We start from the raw sequence: 12854 nt of genomic DNA on the forward strand, positions 1-12854 counted from the left end.
TCAACAAATGACAGTGATACATCTTCTGAGAGAAAAATAGGTGTGACCTAAAACTCCTACCAAGTTCAACAAATGTATTTTCAAGCAGGTGGAACTTGGGCCGTCACTCCTTTGAGACCCTCTTGCAGGACTGGTGAGGGGAACGCGAACTAACAATGATATCCAGCTAGCAGCAAGATTAAGATGAGCCTAAATGAATTTAGTAATGCTGGGATTATGGCAAAAACATGGTAGCTTGTAATGAAACCATCTCAATGTAGAACTAAGACTAAATAGTGATGGAAATGTGATTACAGAACTTCCCTATAATTGTTTGAACCTAAACAATAATATAACAAATCGGAAGGTAGAAAAAAACACTATAAGTGTAAAAAAAAAAAAAAACTATAAGATTTCATGGCACGAAGCCATTACATGTGATCCAAAATTAAAATGTCATCATTTTAATAACTAAACTCTCAATGTCTTTCATAAATGATTTTCTTAATTTAATAGATTTTTTAAGAACTAATATCTCTTGTGGTGATGAAACATTTGAACTCCAACAATTCCTTTCATTTCACTTTAATTGCTTTTTCTTTAAAGTTCAAATCAAGTTAAAATGAATACTTTTATTAAAATCCTAAGTATGGCATAGTCTAGTTTTTGTCTATGTATTCAGCTATTGGATCATTCTTCTAGGTACATATAAGCACAAATGTGATGTGCAGAATCATATGTATCAAACCTTTCAGGGTAATGGGCTTCATGGTGATTCATTTTTCTCTCAATTATACTTTTCTGATTGTGTGAGTTGAAAAACTGTACCATATTTCCAAAAATAATTTTTAAAATAGAGTAATTTTTGTCTTTGGAAAAAAAAATTCTGACCACTAAAGGCAGTGAAAGACTTTGGCTGCTATTCACAATAACGTCATTTATCTAGAACCTCATTCTCATGGCCCAGGAGTTTCTCAGGAGCTAGCGTTTGAGCGGAGACATCACTCTTTCAAGAGAAATGGCTCCAGAGTGTGCCCTTGCCTCCTTTTCCATTAGGGGGAGTAAGGAGCTTGCTCTGTCGTTTCTGTGTTATATATGATTCAGAAAAGAATTTTAAAAAATAAAATAGTCTATGATTTTCTTTTCTGTGGAAAGCTTCATTTGTGCCGTATATTAGATTCCAGATATAAGTGAAAATCATGGACTTGGAGAACAGACTTGTGGTTGCCAAGGGAGAGGGGGAGGGAGTGGGATGGACTGGGAATTTGGGATTAATAAATGCAAACTATTGCCTTTGGAATGATAAGCAATGAGATCCTGCTGTATAGCCCTGGGAGCTATTATCGAGTCACTTATGATGGAGGATAATGTGAGAAAAAGAATGTATACATGTATGTGTGACTGGGTCACCTTGCTGTATAGTAGAAAATTGACAGAACACTGTAAACCACTATAATGGAAAAAATAAAAATCATTTAAAATTTTTTTAAAAAGGGATGAGGATGAAAAAAAATGAAATAATAAAATGAAACAAAACATCACTGCTCTATGAGAGCAGATAATTTAGATTGTACAGCTTTCCAGAAAGAAGATTTAAAAGGAAACCTGCCATGTTAGAGTTCCTACATGCCTCTGCATGTGGACAGTGGGCAGGAATACAGGGCAGCGGGTGTCATTGACAGAAGGCTGTATACTCAGCAACAAAGTCAAACAGTCCTGAACCTAGCTGGGTGACCTTGGGAAGGTTACATTTTATACTTTTGAGTGAAGTTTGTTTCCAAAGATTAAAGATAAAATTTTAACACAAGTTTAAATTATATCTGCCAAAAGATTGTAATACAGAAAATATACTGTAGCTCTGAAAGCACAAGCTTTAACATCAGAGAAAAGTGGTTCAAATCGCAGATATGCCTATTACTAGTCAAATGAACACGAGCAGCAACCTTAACCTCACGGTGCCTCAATTTTCTCATCTTTAAAATGGGATAAAAATAATGGCCCTTAAGGTTGTTATGATATTTAAATGAGACAAAGTGTGTAAATCCTAAGCACTGGTCCCAGCATATAAACGGCGCTTAATAAATGTTTCCTACTCTTACCAGAAAACAACCAGAGACCACTGAGGGTTCTGCACAACTTTCTGACATCACAGACATCATTATTGGAAAATTTATTGAATGATTCATGGCTATCAGCTTGTCAGACTTACAAAGCCTTTTGTCCAGAATTCAGTAAAGAGCATTTCTCCTTCATCAGCACCTGCCACAGGAAGCCGCCCTGTCCTTGGCAGAGCAAGGACATTGGAGGAGAAAGGGTCAAATTAGTGATGGCAACATTTTTCAGACCCACAAGTCAAGACCTGTTGTTGGGCCATGAAATCAATTTTGAGAGATATGATTAACATTCTTGCAATGGAAAGGGTTGGAATGGCGTGGAGTGGATTAGAATGGAAAATAAAATAATGAAGTGCCTGGCACATCAGAAAGCTTAGGTATTATACAACCTGTGAGTGCAAAAAATGTTGCCTGCCATATCAGCAAACAAAGGATGTTGCAGCCACCAAGCCATCATATTGCAGTCGCCCCAGTGGTGTACCCTGAGGGAACCCACGATGGAAACAGGATGCCCTCCATCAAGCCATCAGCCACTGAAGCCACCCCCTAGTGATGCACTCTGAGGAAACTCAGGATGGGAAACCCAGAATACTGGCCCCCATAGCTGAGGTGCAAATCAAAGGAATGATTTCAGTGAGCCCAGACTTTTGCATCTGTCCCACACATAGAAAAGCACTATATTCATTAACTTGAGATGTCTGGATTTCTTTAATTAACAGTAACCTTTTGAAATTCTGACTACCTGGTCTTTGTTGCAAAAACTACATATCCTGGCACCTCCCCTACCTCTTTGGAGCAGTCCCTTAGACCTATCTGAGAAGCTGCGTCCAGGCTTAAGTCCTCAGTTTTGTCCTCCCAATAACACATAATTCTCAACTTTTAGGTTGTGCTTTTTTTTTCAGTCGACAAACCTTTGTTTTAGTACATACATAGGAACTGGGTCACAACGTGAAAGGTCTTTCCTTCTGCGGCACACAGTGAAAGAAAGTCTGAAAGCCCCTCGGTATGGTGATTGCTTAGATGGAGAAGCTGGTCAACAAGATCTAATTGCATTTCTAATGTTTTCTGGCAGCTATGATGCTTAGGAGACATTGCCTTTCAGGACTCTGTTGCCATATTCTGAAAAGGGAAAACACCCTTAAGCTTTGGTGATACTCGATAAAATAGACATTCCTCCTCCTCAACAGTCTTCCTTCGACTTCCAGGATGTCTGTTTTTCCTTCTTCCTCTTCAGCTGCTATTTCTAAGTGTACTTTGCATCTCACCTTTCAATCTTGATGCTCCTGAAATTTTATCCGAGGTTTTGCTTTGTCTCCCTGAATAGTTTCATTCATGCCTATGCCTTCAATGAGCAGATTTATGCCATCGATTTCAACATCATCACCTTCCATTCATGCCTCTCTCCTGAGCTCCGCAGCCTTCTGGGCATCTGCCTTCATTACCTTTGACATGTCTTGAGCTCGACAGGTCAAAACTGAACTCATTATCTTTCCTTCCTCCTGCCCCCCACCCCCACTCCCCATTTCCCAGGCTCACTCTTCCTCTGCGTTCCTTATCTGTTAACAGCCGTTCCATCCATCTCTCTGGACAGAAAGATCCTTAATACCTTCGGTCCCGCATCTCTTACATGCTCTCAGTCACCAAGCCCTGACTCCTACTGTTTCTTCCTTTTGTTCTATCATTCATTCTACTGCCACCATCCTTGTCCAAGCCATCTACCTCTTCCACCAGGCCCACTCCAGCATCCTCTCAACTACTCCCCAGTCTGCCACTCCTGACCCATTTCATTCCCCTTGCCACCACCAGGGTTAGCTTTCGAAAAGCCTGACTTACCTGCTTTAATGCTTTCAGTAACCTCTCAGGCAACCCTGTCTCTTTCACTTGGCTCATCCCATCTCAGTTATTCTCAATGTCAGTCTCTCCCACCTGAGAAGTGCTAAAAATATTTCCCCCTCCTTATTTGCTGTGGCTGTTATGTTTTTAATAAAGGAGAGGAAAAATCAATATGAGCAGCCTAGTTAATGCCATCATCCTTGCTATGATTATTGAAAATGCAGATTTTGGTATACACTCCAATCTAGTGAATTTTCCCCGAAACCCTTGAGGACAAGTAGGTTTTTAAACTTTATGAGACTATCCAGGTAATTTTTCTTCCATGAAAAAAAATCACTACTTAAAACAACCCATCAGGAAGGAAAAAAAAAAAAAAAAGACCCATCAAACTGACCTTGGTACACATGGTGGATTAAAAATTTATATAGAAGAATTGATCGCATAGTATGTAAAATTTTTACTGTAGCCCAAGAATAATGATAAAGTACCTGCTTTCAAAATGTACTATCCATATTATAATTCACAGAAAAGAAAGGTGATTACAGAAACTCTGACTCATGTTCCTGCCTGACAGCTAATGAAAAAAATTGCCAGCAGCAAAAGTAGGTTCTTTTTTATCTCAATGACAGGGCCTTTTGTTGTGCTGAAGAGAAGGTCTTAAGTTCCATTCAGTTTTATATAATGACTGGTTTTTTCCTATTGTAAAGCAGCGAGAGCACCTCATTGTTAATTCAGTTTCCTTCTCAGCAGATATGGGCAGAAGAAATGGCTGAATAAATCCGAATGCAGAAATATCAGTAGGACCTACTGTGATCTCTCTGTTGAGACTTCTGACTACGAACATCAGTATTATGCCAAAGTTAAGGCCATTTGGGGCATGAATTGTTCCAAATGGGCAGAAACTGGACGATTCTATCCTTTCTTAGAAAGTAAGTGTCACAGTTGTCTGTTAAACATGTGTTAATATCAAGTTCCTTGGACTCCGCTATGTAGACAACTTCATAGTCAGCCTTGCCCTAAAGGCCAGAAGTCTGCTTGGTCTGTACCCTGTCCATCAGGTGGAGTGACCAGCCCGAGTTGCTTCACCTCACTGGACGTCACAGTTTCATCTTTAAAAACGAAAAGTTTGGCCAACTGATCTCTAATGTCTCTCCTAGATGTCCATATTATCAAATTTTGATATTTTTTCCATTTTGACCGCCTCACGGCATAGGGAATTCCCAGGCCATGGATCAGATCTGACTGGCCGTTGAGACCTATGCCACAGCTGCAGCAACACTGGATCGTTAACCCACTGAGCCAGGCTGGGGATCGAACCTGCATCCCAGTGCTCCAGACACACCACTGATCCTATTGTGTCACAGCAGGAACTCCTTAATTTTGTTTTATTCTTTAGTTGTGACTATATAATTTGAGGAATAATTGACAGATTCATTTTAATGTTGTGGGTTTGTGAACCATCAACGTAGGTCCATAGGTTGGTTGAAGATTGTTCTGATCGCCAAACTAAGTCTCTTCATGTTATAAACTTGGTTGTGGGGTGCATAATTCCTAATTCAGAATTCAGACAACTTCTTCCTGCTATTTGCTTTTTAAATTTTTCTATCCCCTTATCTGTGACTGATTCAGCCACAGAGGACCCACTCAGAGCTGCCATGATGATGTGTACAAGCACTGCCTACGTTCTGGAGCTGGAGCCTTCCCCCTGCTGTCCTTCTAGATCAGAGATCAGCAAACTATGTTCTCAGACCAAACTATGTTCTCAGCACACACGCCCCTTTTTGTTTTCCTACAGAACAAGAGCTAAGAAGGGCTTTTGCATTTGCATGAATTATAGCTGCAACAGAGATCACATGGCCTGCAAAGCCTAAAATATTTACTGTCTGAACCTCTATGGTAAAAGTTTGCTAATCTCTGTTCTAGATCATTCTCCAAAGTTACATCCCCAAGGGTCTTTAGCAGTGCTTCATTTTTCCTATTCTGATTTTTACAAACACATCAGATCCTGTTAGTGTTGTTTGCCACCCATGTTTCAAGTCACAGGAGTGTTGCAAATACTTTTTATTTACCATCATCAAGTAATTTTTTTTTTTTTTTTTTGTCTTTTTAGGGCTGCACCCATGGCATATGGAAGTTCCCAGGCGAGGGATTGAATAGGAGCCACAGCCTACCCCACAGCCACAGCAACGCAGGATCCAAGCCATGTCTATAACCTACACCACAGCTCATGGTAACACTGCATCCTTAACCCACTGAGTGAGTCCAGGGATTGAACCCGTGTCCTCATGGATACTAGTCGAGTTTGTTACCGCTGAGTCACCAGGGGAACTCCCCAAGTATTGTTTATCCATGAGGCTGGCAACTACATGTGACTAAGTAAATACAACACTTGAATTTATCATTGTATCAGGGTGTGTGAAATGATTGTTTCAAGACCTGGCATAACTTGGGTCCAGCTTAGAGCATCTGAGGCATGGCAGATCAGAGGGTGGGTTTTGGAGGTTTAAGCCCCAGAGGACTATATTGTAGTCTTATCTAAAGTGATTTCTAATCTGAATATGGTAATTCCCTCTCCTCTCCCCTTTCAGCACAAATTGGCCCACCAGAGGTTGCTCTGACTACTGATGAGAAATCCATTTCTATTGTTCTGACTGCTCCAGAGAAGTGGAAGAAAAATCCAGAAGAAAGTTCTATTTCCATGCAACAAATATACTCTAATCTGAAGTATAATGTGTCCATATATAATACTAAATCAAATAGAATGGTAAGCCTGAGATAAAACGGGGTCACTTTTTGCAGCTAACTCTGGAATGCACAGCCCTGCTGCTTCACTTCTCAACATGTGAATCTGGGAAGGTGTGATATTCAAAAGCGAGGCCATACAAGATACAACTAATGCTGACGTGTGGAAAACCTAGAGAACGTCCTTCAATTTCCTTTACAGAAAGTCTCTGCTGTAAGATTGCTGCTGGCGTGTCAACCAACGGCCAGCTCGCTTTGATGGAGGGTTTTTACTTGCTTAATATCTGTCAGTCACTCGCCAAGAAAGAAAAAATATTAGCAAGAACAGGATGAAGTTGAATAAGAAATTCTGGAGTTCCCGTCGTGGCGCAGTGGTTAACGAATCCGACTAGGAACCATGAGGTTGCGGGTTCGGTCCCTGCCCTTGCTCAGTGTGTTAACGATCCGGCGTTGCCGTGAGCTGTGGTGTAGGTTGCAGACGCGGCTCGGATCCCGCGTTGCTGTGGCTCTGGCGTAGGCCGGTGGCTACAGCTCCGATTCAACCCCTAGCCTGGGAACCTCCATATGCCGTGGAAGCAGCCCAAGAGATAGCAAAAAGACAAAAAAAAAAAAAAGAAGAAATCCTTCTTCACGTTATGATGTAGAATTGTACCCAGAATTTGTCCAGCTCCTGACCCCGCCCTCTTGAGCTGAGGGAAAAGGGTCTTTCAAAGCTCTTGCTGGAAAGAAAGCTTGTAGTGACAGTCAAGGACTTCATGGTCCTCGGTCTTTGATTTTCTCCCGGAGTTATTTGTCTGGGGTGGTACTGGAGATCCTTGGCTCTAACCGCTGTTCACGCTTCCCCATCTAGTGGTCCCAGTGTGTGACGAACCATACGCTGGTGCTCAGCTGGCTGGAGCCAGACACTGTGTACTGCGTCCTTGTGGAGTCCTTGGTCCCAGGCCCTCCTCGCCTCGCTCGGCCTTCTGAGAAGCAGTGTGTCAGCACTTTGAAAGGTAAGCTTTGACAGTCCAAGGAGGGAAATCTGCTGAAACTGGAAGACGTATGGCAGTGTAGACACAGTTTGGGCAAATCCATGTCTACTGGAAACAGATGGAAACAAAAGCAGAAAGAACCCTCACCAGAAATGCATTGGGCAGCCTGGGACTCTGCCATTGAACTTGGTTCACAGAAGGGAGGGGGGTTTCACCTCTTGGGGCACTCTCAGCACCAGTCCTGGTGTCAGTGCCAACAAGACTCTGCCCTGGGAAATAAGAGTGTCTCACATAGTTTTTCTCCTTTAGAGCTGTATTCACTCTGATCAGTAGAAGGACTGTGGTCTTTAAGAACATCTGATGATTTCATTGCTAGAAACAGAATGGTATCCTAGGAACATTCTAAGACAGAGTCCTCTGCTCCCCGTTGGAAATACAAATTATAGGCTCTGCACGTTGTGTTCAGATATTGCTCCCTGGCTGTGCGAGGGCCCAGGACCAGCAATCCGGTAGTTATGCCCTTGCTCTGATAGTTGCTTCTCTCTCTTTCCTTTTTCTTGTCTCCTCGCATTTTCTGAACTTGGCTGCCAAGGAGATGTGATTAAAGGTTCTTGTTCCTGATAGGAGACTGGAGTTGGAAGCTTGGCATTTATTTTATTGTTCCTCGGGGTAGAAGGACCTTGAACTCAAAACCTGCAAATTGAAAATAAATCCTAAAGTTTAGCTTCGTTGAATGGCTCTTCATCCATTCTTCTATTTCTCTCTTCCAAAAGAGCTGGGCTAGGACAAGTGTCACAACCATTTTCCCCAAGCCTCAGTTCCATCACCAGCTGGGGGGCAGGAATGGTGACAGAACCCATTTTCCTCTCCCCTCATGCCTCCCACAGTTTGAGATGAAACTGTCCCAAGGAATAAAAAGGGAATTTTGTGAGTACATATCAAAAGGGAAGAGCTTACCTTGCCCTTTAAAACAAAGGGTTCTCTACCAGATGTCAAAGAAAATTAAAGGACAAAACAAGCAAAAGACAAAACAAAGCAGATTGAGGAAATCATGTTTGTATTTGGAACAAGTGTTCTGTTTACTAACAGCTCGATCGGTGGCCAAATGGTGGGAATGAATTTCCAGTGGAAATCCTTTAAGCTCTTGGCAGAACTAAAGCAACTAAAGTGCAGATTAAATTAAATACTTCTGGGTAGGCACTGGGAGCCGACTTTCTCACCAGTCCTAGAGAAGTAACAAAGTTATGAGGTACCATTTCAGGTTCTGACTTTTTTCGTGATATCCTAGCTATTAGATCATCCCAGATACCTTTCCAAGACACCTCTACAAAGGACTAATTTTTCAAAAACTATTACTTCTGTTGGGACTATTCCTTGAAAAAATATTTCTGCTCTCCCCAATTCCTAAAAATAAAAATACAGATACGGTTTATTAGTTGATTGCTGCTAACATGTGCTGGTGTACCTTGAGTGCCATCAGTCACTGCTGTCGTGGCTCTTTTTATTGAGGGCGAGTTTGGTCCAGAGGCCAGGGATTGTATTAAGAGGATGGATGAGTTGTCTGTAGCCCGAAAGAAGGGCAAGTGATGCTCTGCCACCTACGACATCTGTATTATTGGTACCTTTCAATGTGAAACCTGTTGACAGATGTGCTTTATGGGATGGAAGATTCTGCTGTTGGACCCTCATGCCTGGACCTTTCCCACGATTATTGACCAGAAGCCTATGCCACTTCTATTTTGACTTTTGAACTAGATAGTTAACCAAGCAGGGACTTGGCTCCTTTCTCCCAGGACTAGGAGAGATTACATGGATTACAATGCTCCCACGACACTCCTGCTGCTTGTGTTAGTATGTAAGGAATGTGCTTGAACTGTGCTAAAGCTGCTTCTTCTTTACTGCTGTATTAGGGTTCTCCAGAGAACACAATATACGTAATCTTTATATGCATACACACATTGAGATAGAGACTTGTTTCTAATGACTTGGCTCGCATGATTTGGGAGGCTAGCAAATTCAAAGTCTGTAGGACAGGCCAGCAGACTGAAGACCCAAGGAAGAGTTGATGTTGCAGTTCTTAACTGAAGGTGATTGGCTGGCAGACTTCTCTCTTCCTTCCAGGCAGAGAAGGAAATTAGTCTTTTTTTCTATCAAAGCCATCAACTGATTGGATGAGGCCCACCCACATTATAGAGGGTAATCTGCTTTATTCAAGTCTACTAATGTAAATGCTCACCTCATCTAAAAAGTGCCTTCGCAGAAACATCTGGAATAATCTTGGGCCAGATAACTGGGTACTGTGGCCTAGCCAGGTTCACACATAAAATTAACCCTCACGGTTTCCAACTATCCCACAGGAGATGAGCAAATATAAATTAATCCCCATGAGTCCTATCCATCAGCCATACAGTCTGATCGGTGGTGAGCCCTGGTGGCTTCTCTTAAAACTATTCACTAGATCTTTTCTTTCCTCTATGAACTTTTAAACTCACCGTGAGCCTACCCAGAAGGGAGTTGCTGCCATTCGCAGCACACACCAGTTCAGCCCCCTCCCCACACAGATCCTCAACCTCCAGCCCTACCAGAAAGTCGGGTCAACTGTGTAAGGATGCTTGTTTGTCACACAGAGGGGAAGCCATACTTTCTTGTCCTTTCCCGAATATACAGAAAAGATTGAGCCCATGAGTGGCATGGAATGTGGGGCAGCTTAATGGGAGCTTCACAGGAGGGTTTGTTGTTTGGTTTGAAGTGCTGCGAGTTGCCTAAATATCAGACACACTCTTACTTTCTAATATAAAACCATCATGAATCGCAGAGGCAGACATGAAATTTTGGAATATCTACTGGCCTCGGCTGTTAAGGTGGCCTGGCTGTAAAGGTCTGAGACAAGTCCCAATGATTCCTTAGGACCATCTATGGTCAGAGAGAGTGAGAATTCTGGGACCCTTAGAACATCCAGCTCCAGCTTCTCATCTTATAAATGAGAAAACTGAATTCCTAAATGTAACAGACCTACCCAAAGCCTCTTGACATTGCCAGTGTTTTCCCACCACACGAAATCACAATTCTCTACGCCCCCCCCCCCACTTTTTTTTTCTTTTCACAGATCAAACATCAGAGTTGAAGGTTAAAATCATCTTCTGGTATGTCTTGCCCATATCTGTTACCGTGTTTATTTTTTCCGTGACGGGCTACTTCATGTACAGATATACCCATGTCGGCAAAGAGAAACACCCAGCAAATCTGGTGAGTGCTTCGCGTGGTAGGAGGCATAACCACACACCTCCAGGAAGATAGAAAAGGGGGCTCTAGAACAGACATCAATCCTCTTATGGGCAGAGTGAGTTTCAAGTGAAAGACCTGATGAATTAAAAACACTTTCAGTCCTAAATTAACTCACCAACATAACCAAAGAGAAAGATTCCTTAACTTGGACAGAGATTTTATATTTAATGACCAGACTAGACTAGATCTTAAGGTACACAGATAAATTGAGTCAGGATCCGTGCCTCTCCAGAAGCTTAAGTCTAGTTGGGGACTAGAATTTTAAAATGATATGTGAAGGCTAAGATGAAAGCAGGTCCTGGGGACTCTTGGGGGTACAAGGGGGGCACTGGCACCCTACCTGGGGGACCAGGAGAAGTTGCCTGCCTGGGCTTGGCTATAAAAGGTTAGTAAGAGTTAGGACACCTAGTGCAGGCAGAAGAAACAGCAGGGACAACAGTGGGTGGACGTTTGGGAAACCTCACGTCATAGTGCTAAACAATAAGGAGCTGGAGAGCTATGAAAGGTGAGACTGGGGGCGGGGTAAGGCGCCGGATAACAGGAGGGTTGGGCTCTTATTCTATTCTATGGACTTCGGGCTTTCTTGTGTTTGCAAATAGACATCTCCGTCGGGTTTTGAGTTGGGATCGTCACAGTCAATATGGTGTTTTAGATACAACTGGGTAGAGCTAAAGACGCCTTGATAGAGAGGAAGACTAGATGCAAAAGAAGCAGCTGGGAGACTGTGGCAGTTGTCCAGGAGAGGAAATGAGTGGGAGGTAGGAGGGCTGAAGACCGATGGGGAGTAGAGACACGTTTGGGAGGGAAGTGGCCAGGACTTACTCATTCACCGCAAGGAGAAGCCGGAACGTAGAAGAGGGAACAAACCTGAAGCTTCTGGACCAGGTACTAAAGGCTTCCCCAGGACTGAGCATATTTGAAAATTAAAAATGATTTCTTGGGGAATTATCAGAATACATGTTCGTGTGTACACAGTGCATACATGCATTCCTGTTAGTTCAGTTTTTAAATGTTGTCATTATTCTGCCGGCACTTAGGTTTCAGGGTTAGCTTTTTAATGACATAGGGAGATCTTTCCTGGGAGGGAAAAAGCACAGGAGAACTGATTGCTTGTGACTTTTTGAAACCAAAAATTTCATGAAAGAGTGAGGTTGACGTTCCTACTTTTTTCTTTTTTTGTCTTTTTCTAAGGCCGAACACACAGCATATGGAGGCCTACACCACAGCCACAGCAACGCAGGATCCTTGACCCACTGAGTGAGGCCAGGGATCGAACCCGCAACCTCATGGTTCCTAGTCTGATTCGTTAGCCACTGAGCCACGACGGGAACTCCCATTCCTACTTTTTAATGTTGAATGAGGAGTTCCCATCTTGGCTCAGAGGTTGACCCCTGGCCAGGGAACCTCCATATGCCGCGGGTGTGGCTCTAGAAAAAGGCAAAAATAATAAGAATAAGAATAAGAATGTTGAATGAAACCACATCAGAGGGCGGACAATGAGGATTGTAACACAATTTATCATTGACAATCTAAATAGGCACCTTCCATATATCCTCAGCAAAATTTTAATCTTAAACAAGTTTTCTTGACATAATTTAGAGTTTCCCTATCTGCTATAAACTGGCAGGTGAATATCCCTTTTTGAGCCTAATATAGCCTGATGTACAGGGAAAGTAAGTAAAAGCATCTCTAATCACATACTTATTTCCCTTTTTATACCCAGTTTTCATTCCCTTCTACATTTTCTGTCCAGAGTATATAAAAAAGCAGGGCTGGCAGCACAGGTAACCATGGTTTATTGATAAATACATAGTAAACTCTGATTAACAAAGTGATTTCAAAAATTCTATCAGTCTTCACCACTCCTGACATAGCAGAAATTCTGATTGTACAGAATTAAAAACCGAGACTTGAGAAGTTAAACAAC

The 12854-nt window shown here is 42.3% G+C and overlaps 1 protein-coding gene and 1 long non-coding RNA gene across 2 annotated transcripts in view; one reads left to right on the forward strand and one right to left on the reverse strand.

The window, feature by feature from the left end:
- The window catches only part of LOC146405986 (uncharacterized), a 436419-nt gene that overhangs the window by 186796 nt on the left and 236769 nt on the right, over positions 1-12854 (reverse strand). The window lies entirely within an intron of this gene.
- The window catches only part of IL20RA (interleukin 20 receptor subunit alpha), a 35918-nt gene that overhangs the window by 21207 nt on the left and 1857 nt on the right, over positions 1-12854 (forward strand). The window contains exons 5-8 of the mRNA XM_013992536.3: positions 4677-4855; positions 6515-6690; positions 7519-7663; positions 10749-10888. Of these exons, the coding sequence (XP_013847990.3) occupies positions 4677-4855; positions 6515-6690; positions 7519-7663; positions 10749-10888 (640 nt within the window). The remainder of the gene's footprint in view (positions 1-4676; positions 4856-6514; positions 6691-7518; positions 7664-10748; positions 10889-12854) is intronic.

The sequence above is a fragment of the Sus scrofa genome, chromosome 1, assembly GCF_054392235.1.
Source record: "Sus scrofa isolate SSC_HxYL_T2T_F1_AM1 chromosome 1, Sscrofa_HxYL_maternal_Yorkshire_Landrace_v2.0, whole genome shotgun sequence".
In the NCBI taxonomy this organism is placed as follows: Eukaryota; Metazoa; Chordata; class Mammalia; order Artiodactyla; family Suidae; genus Sus; species Sus scrofa.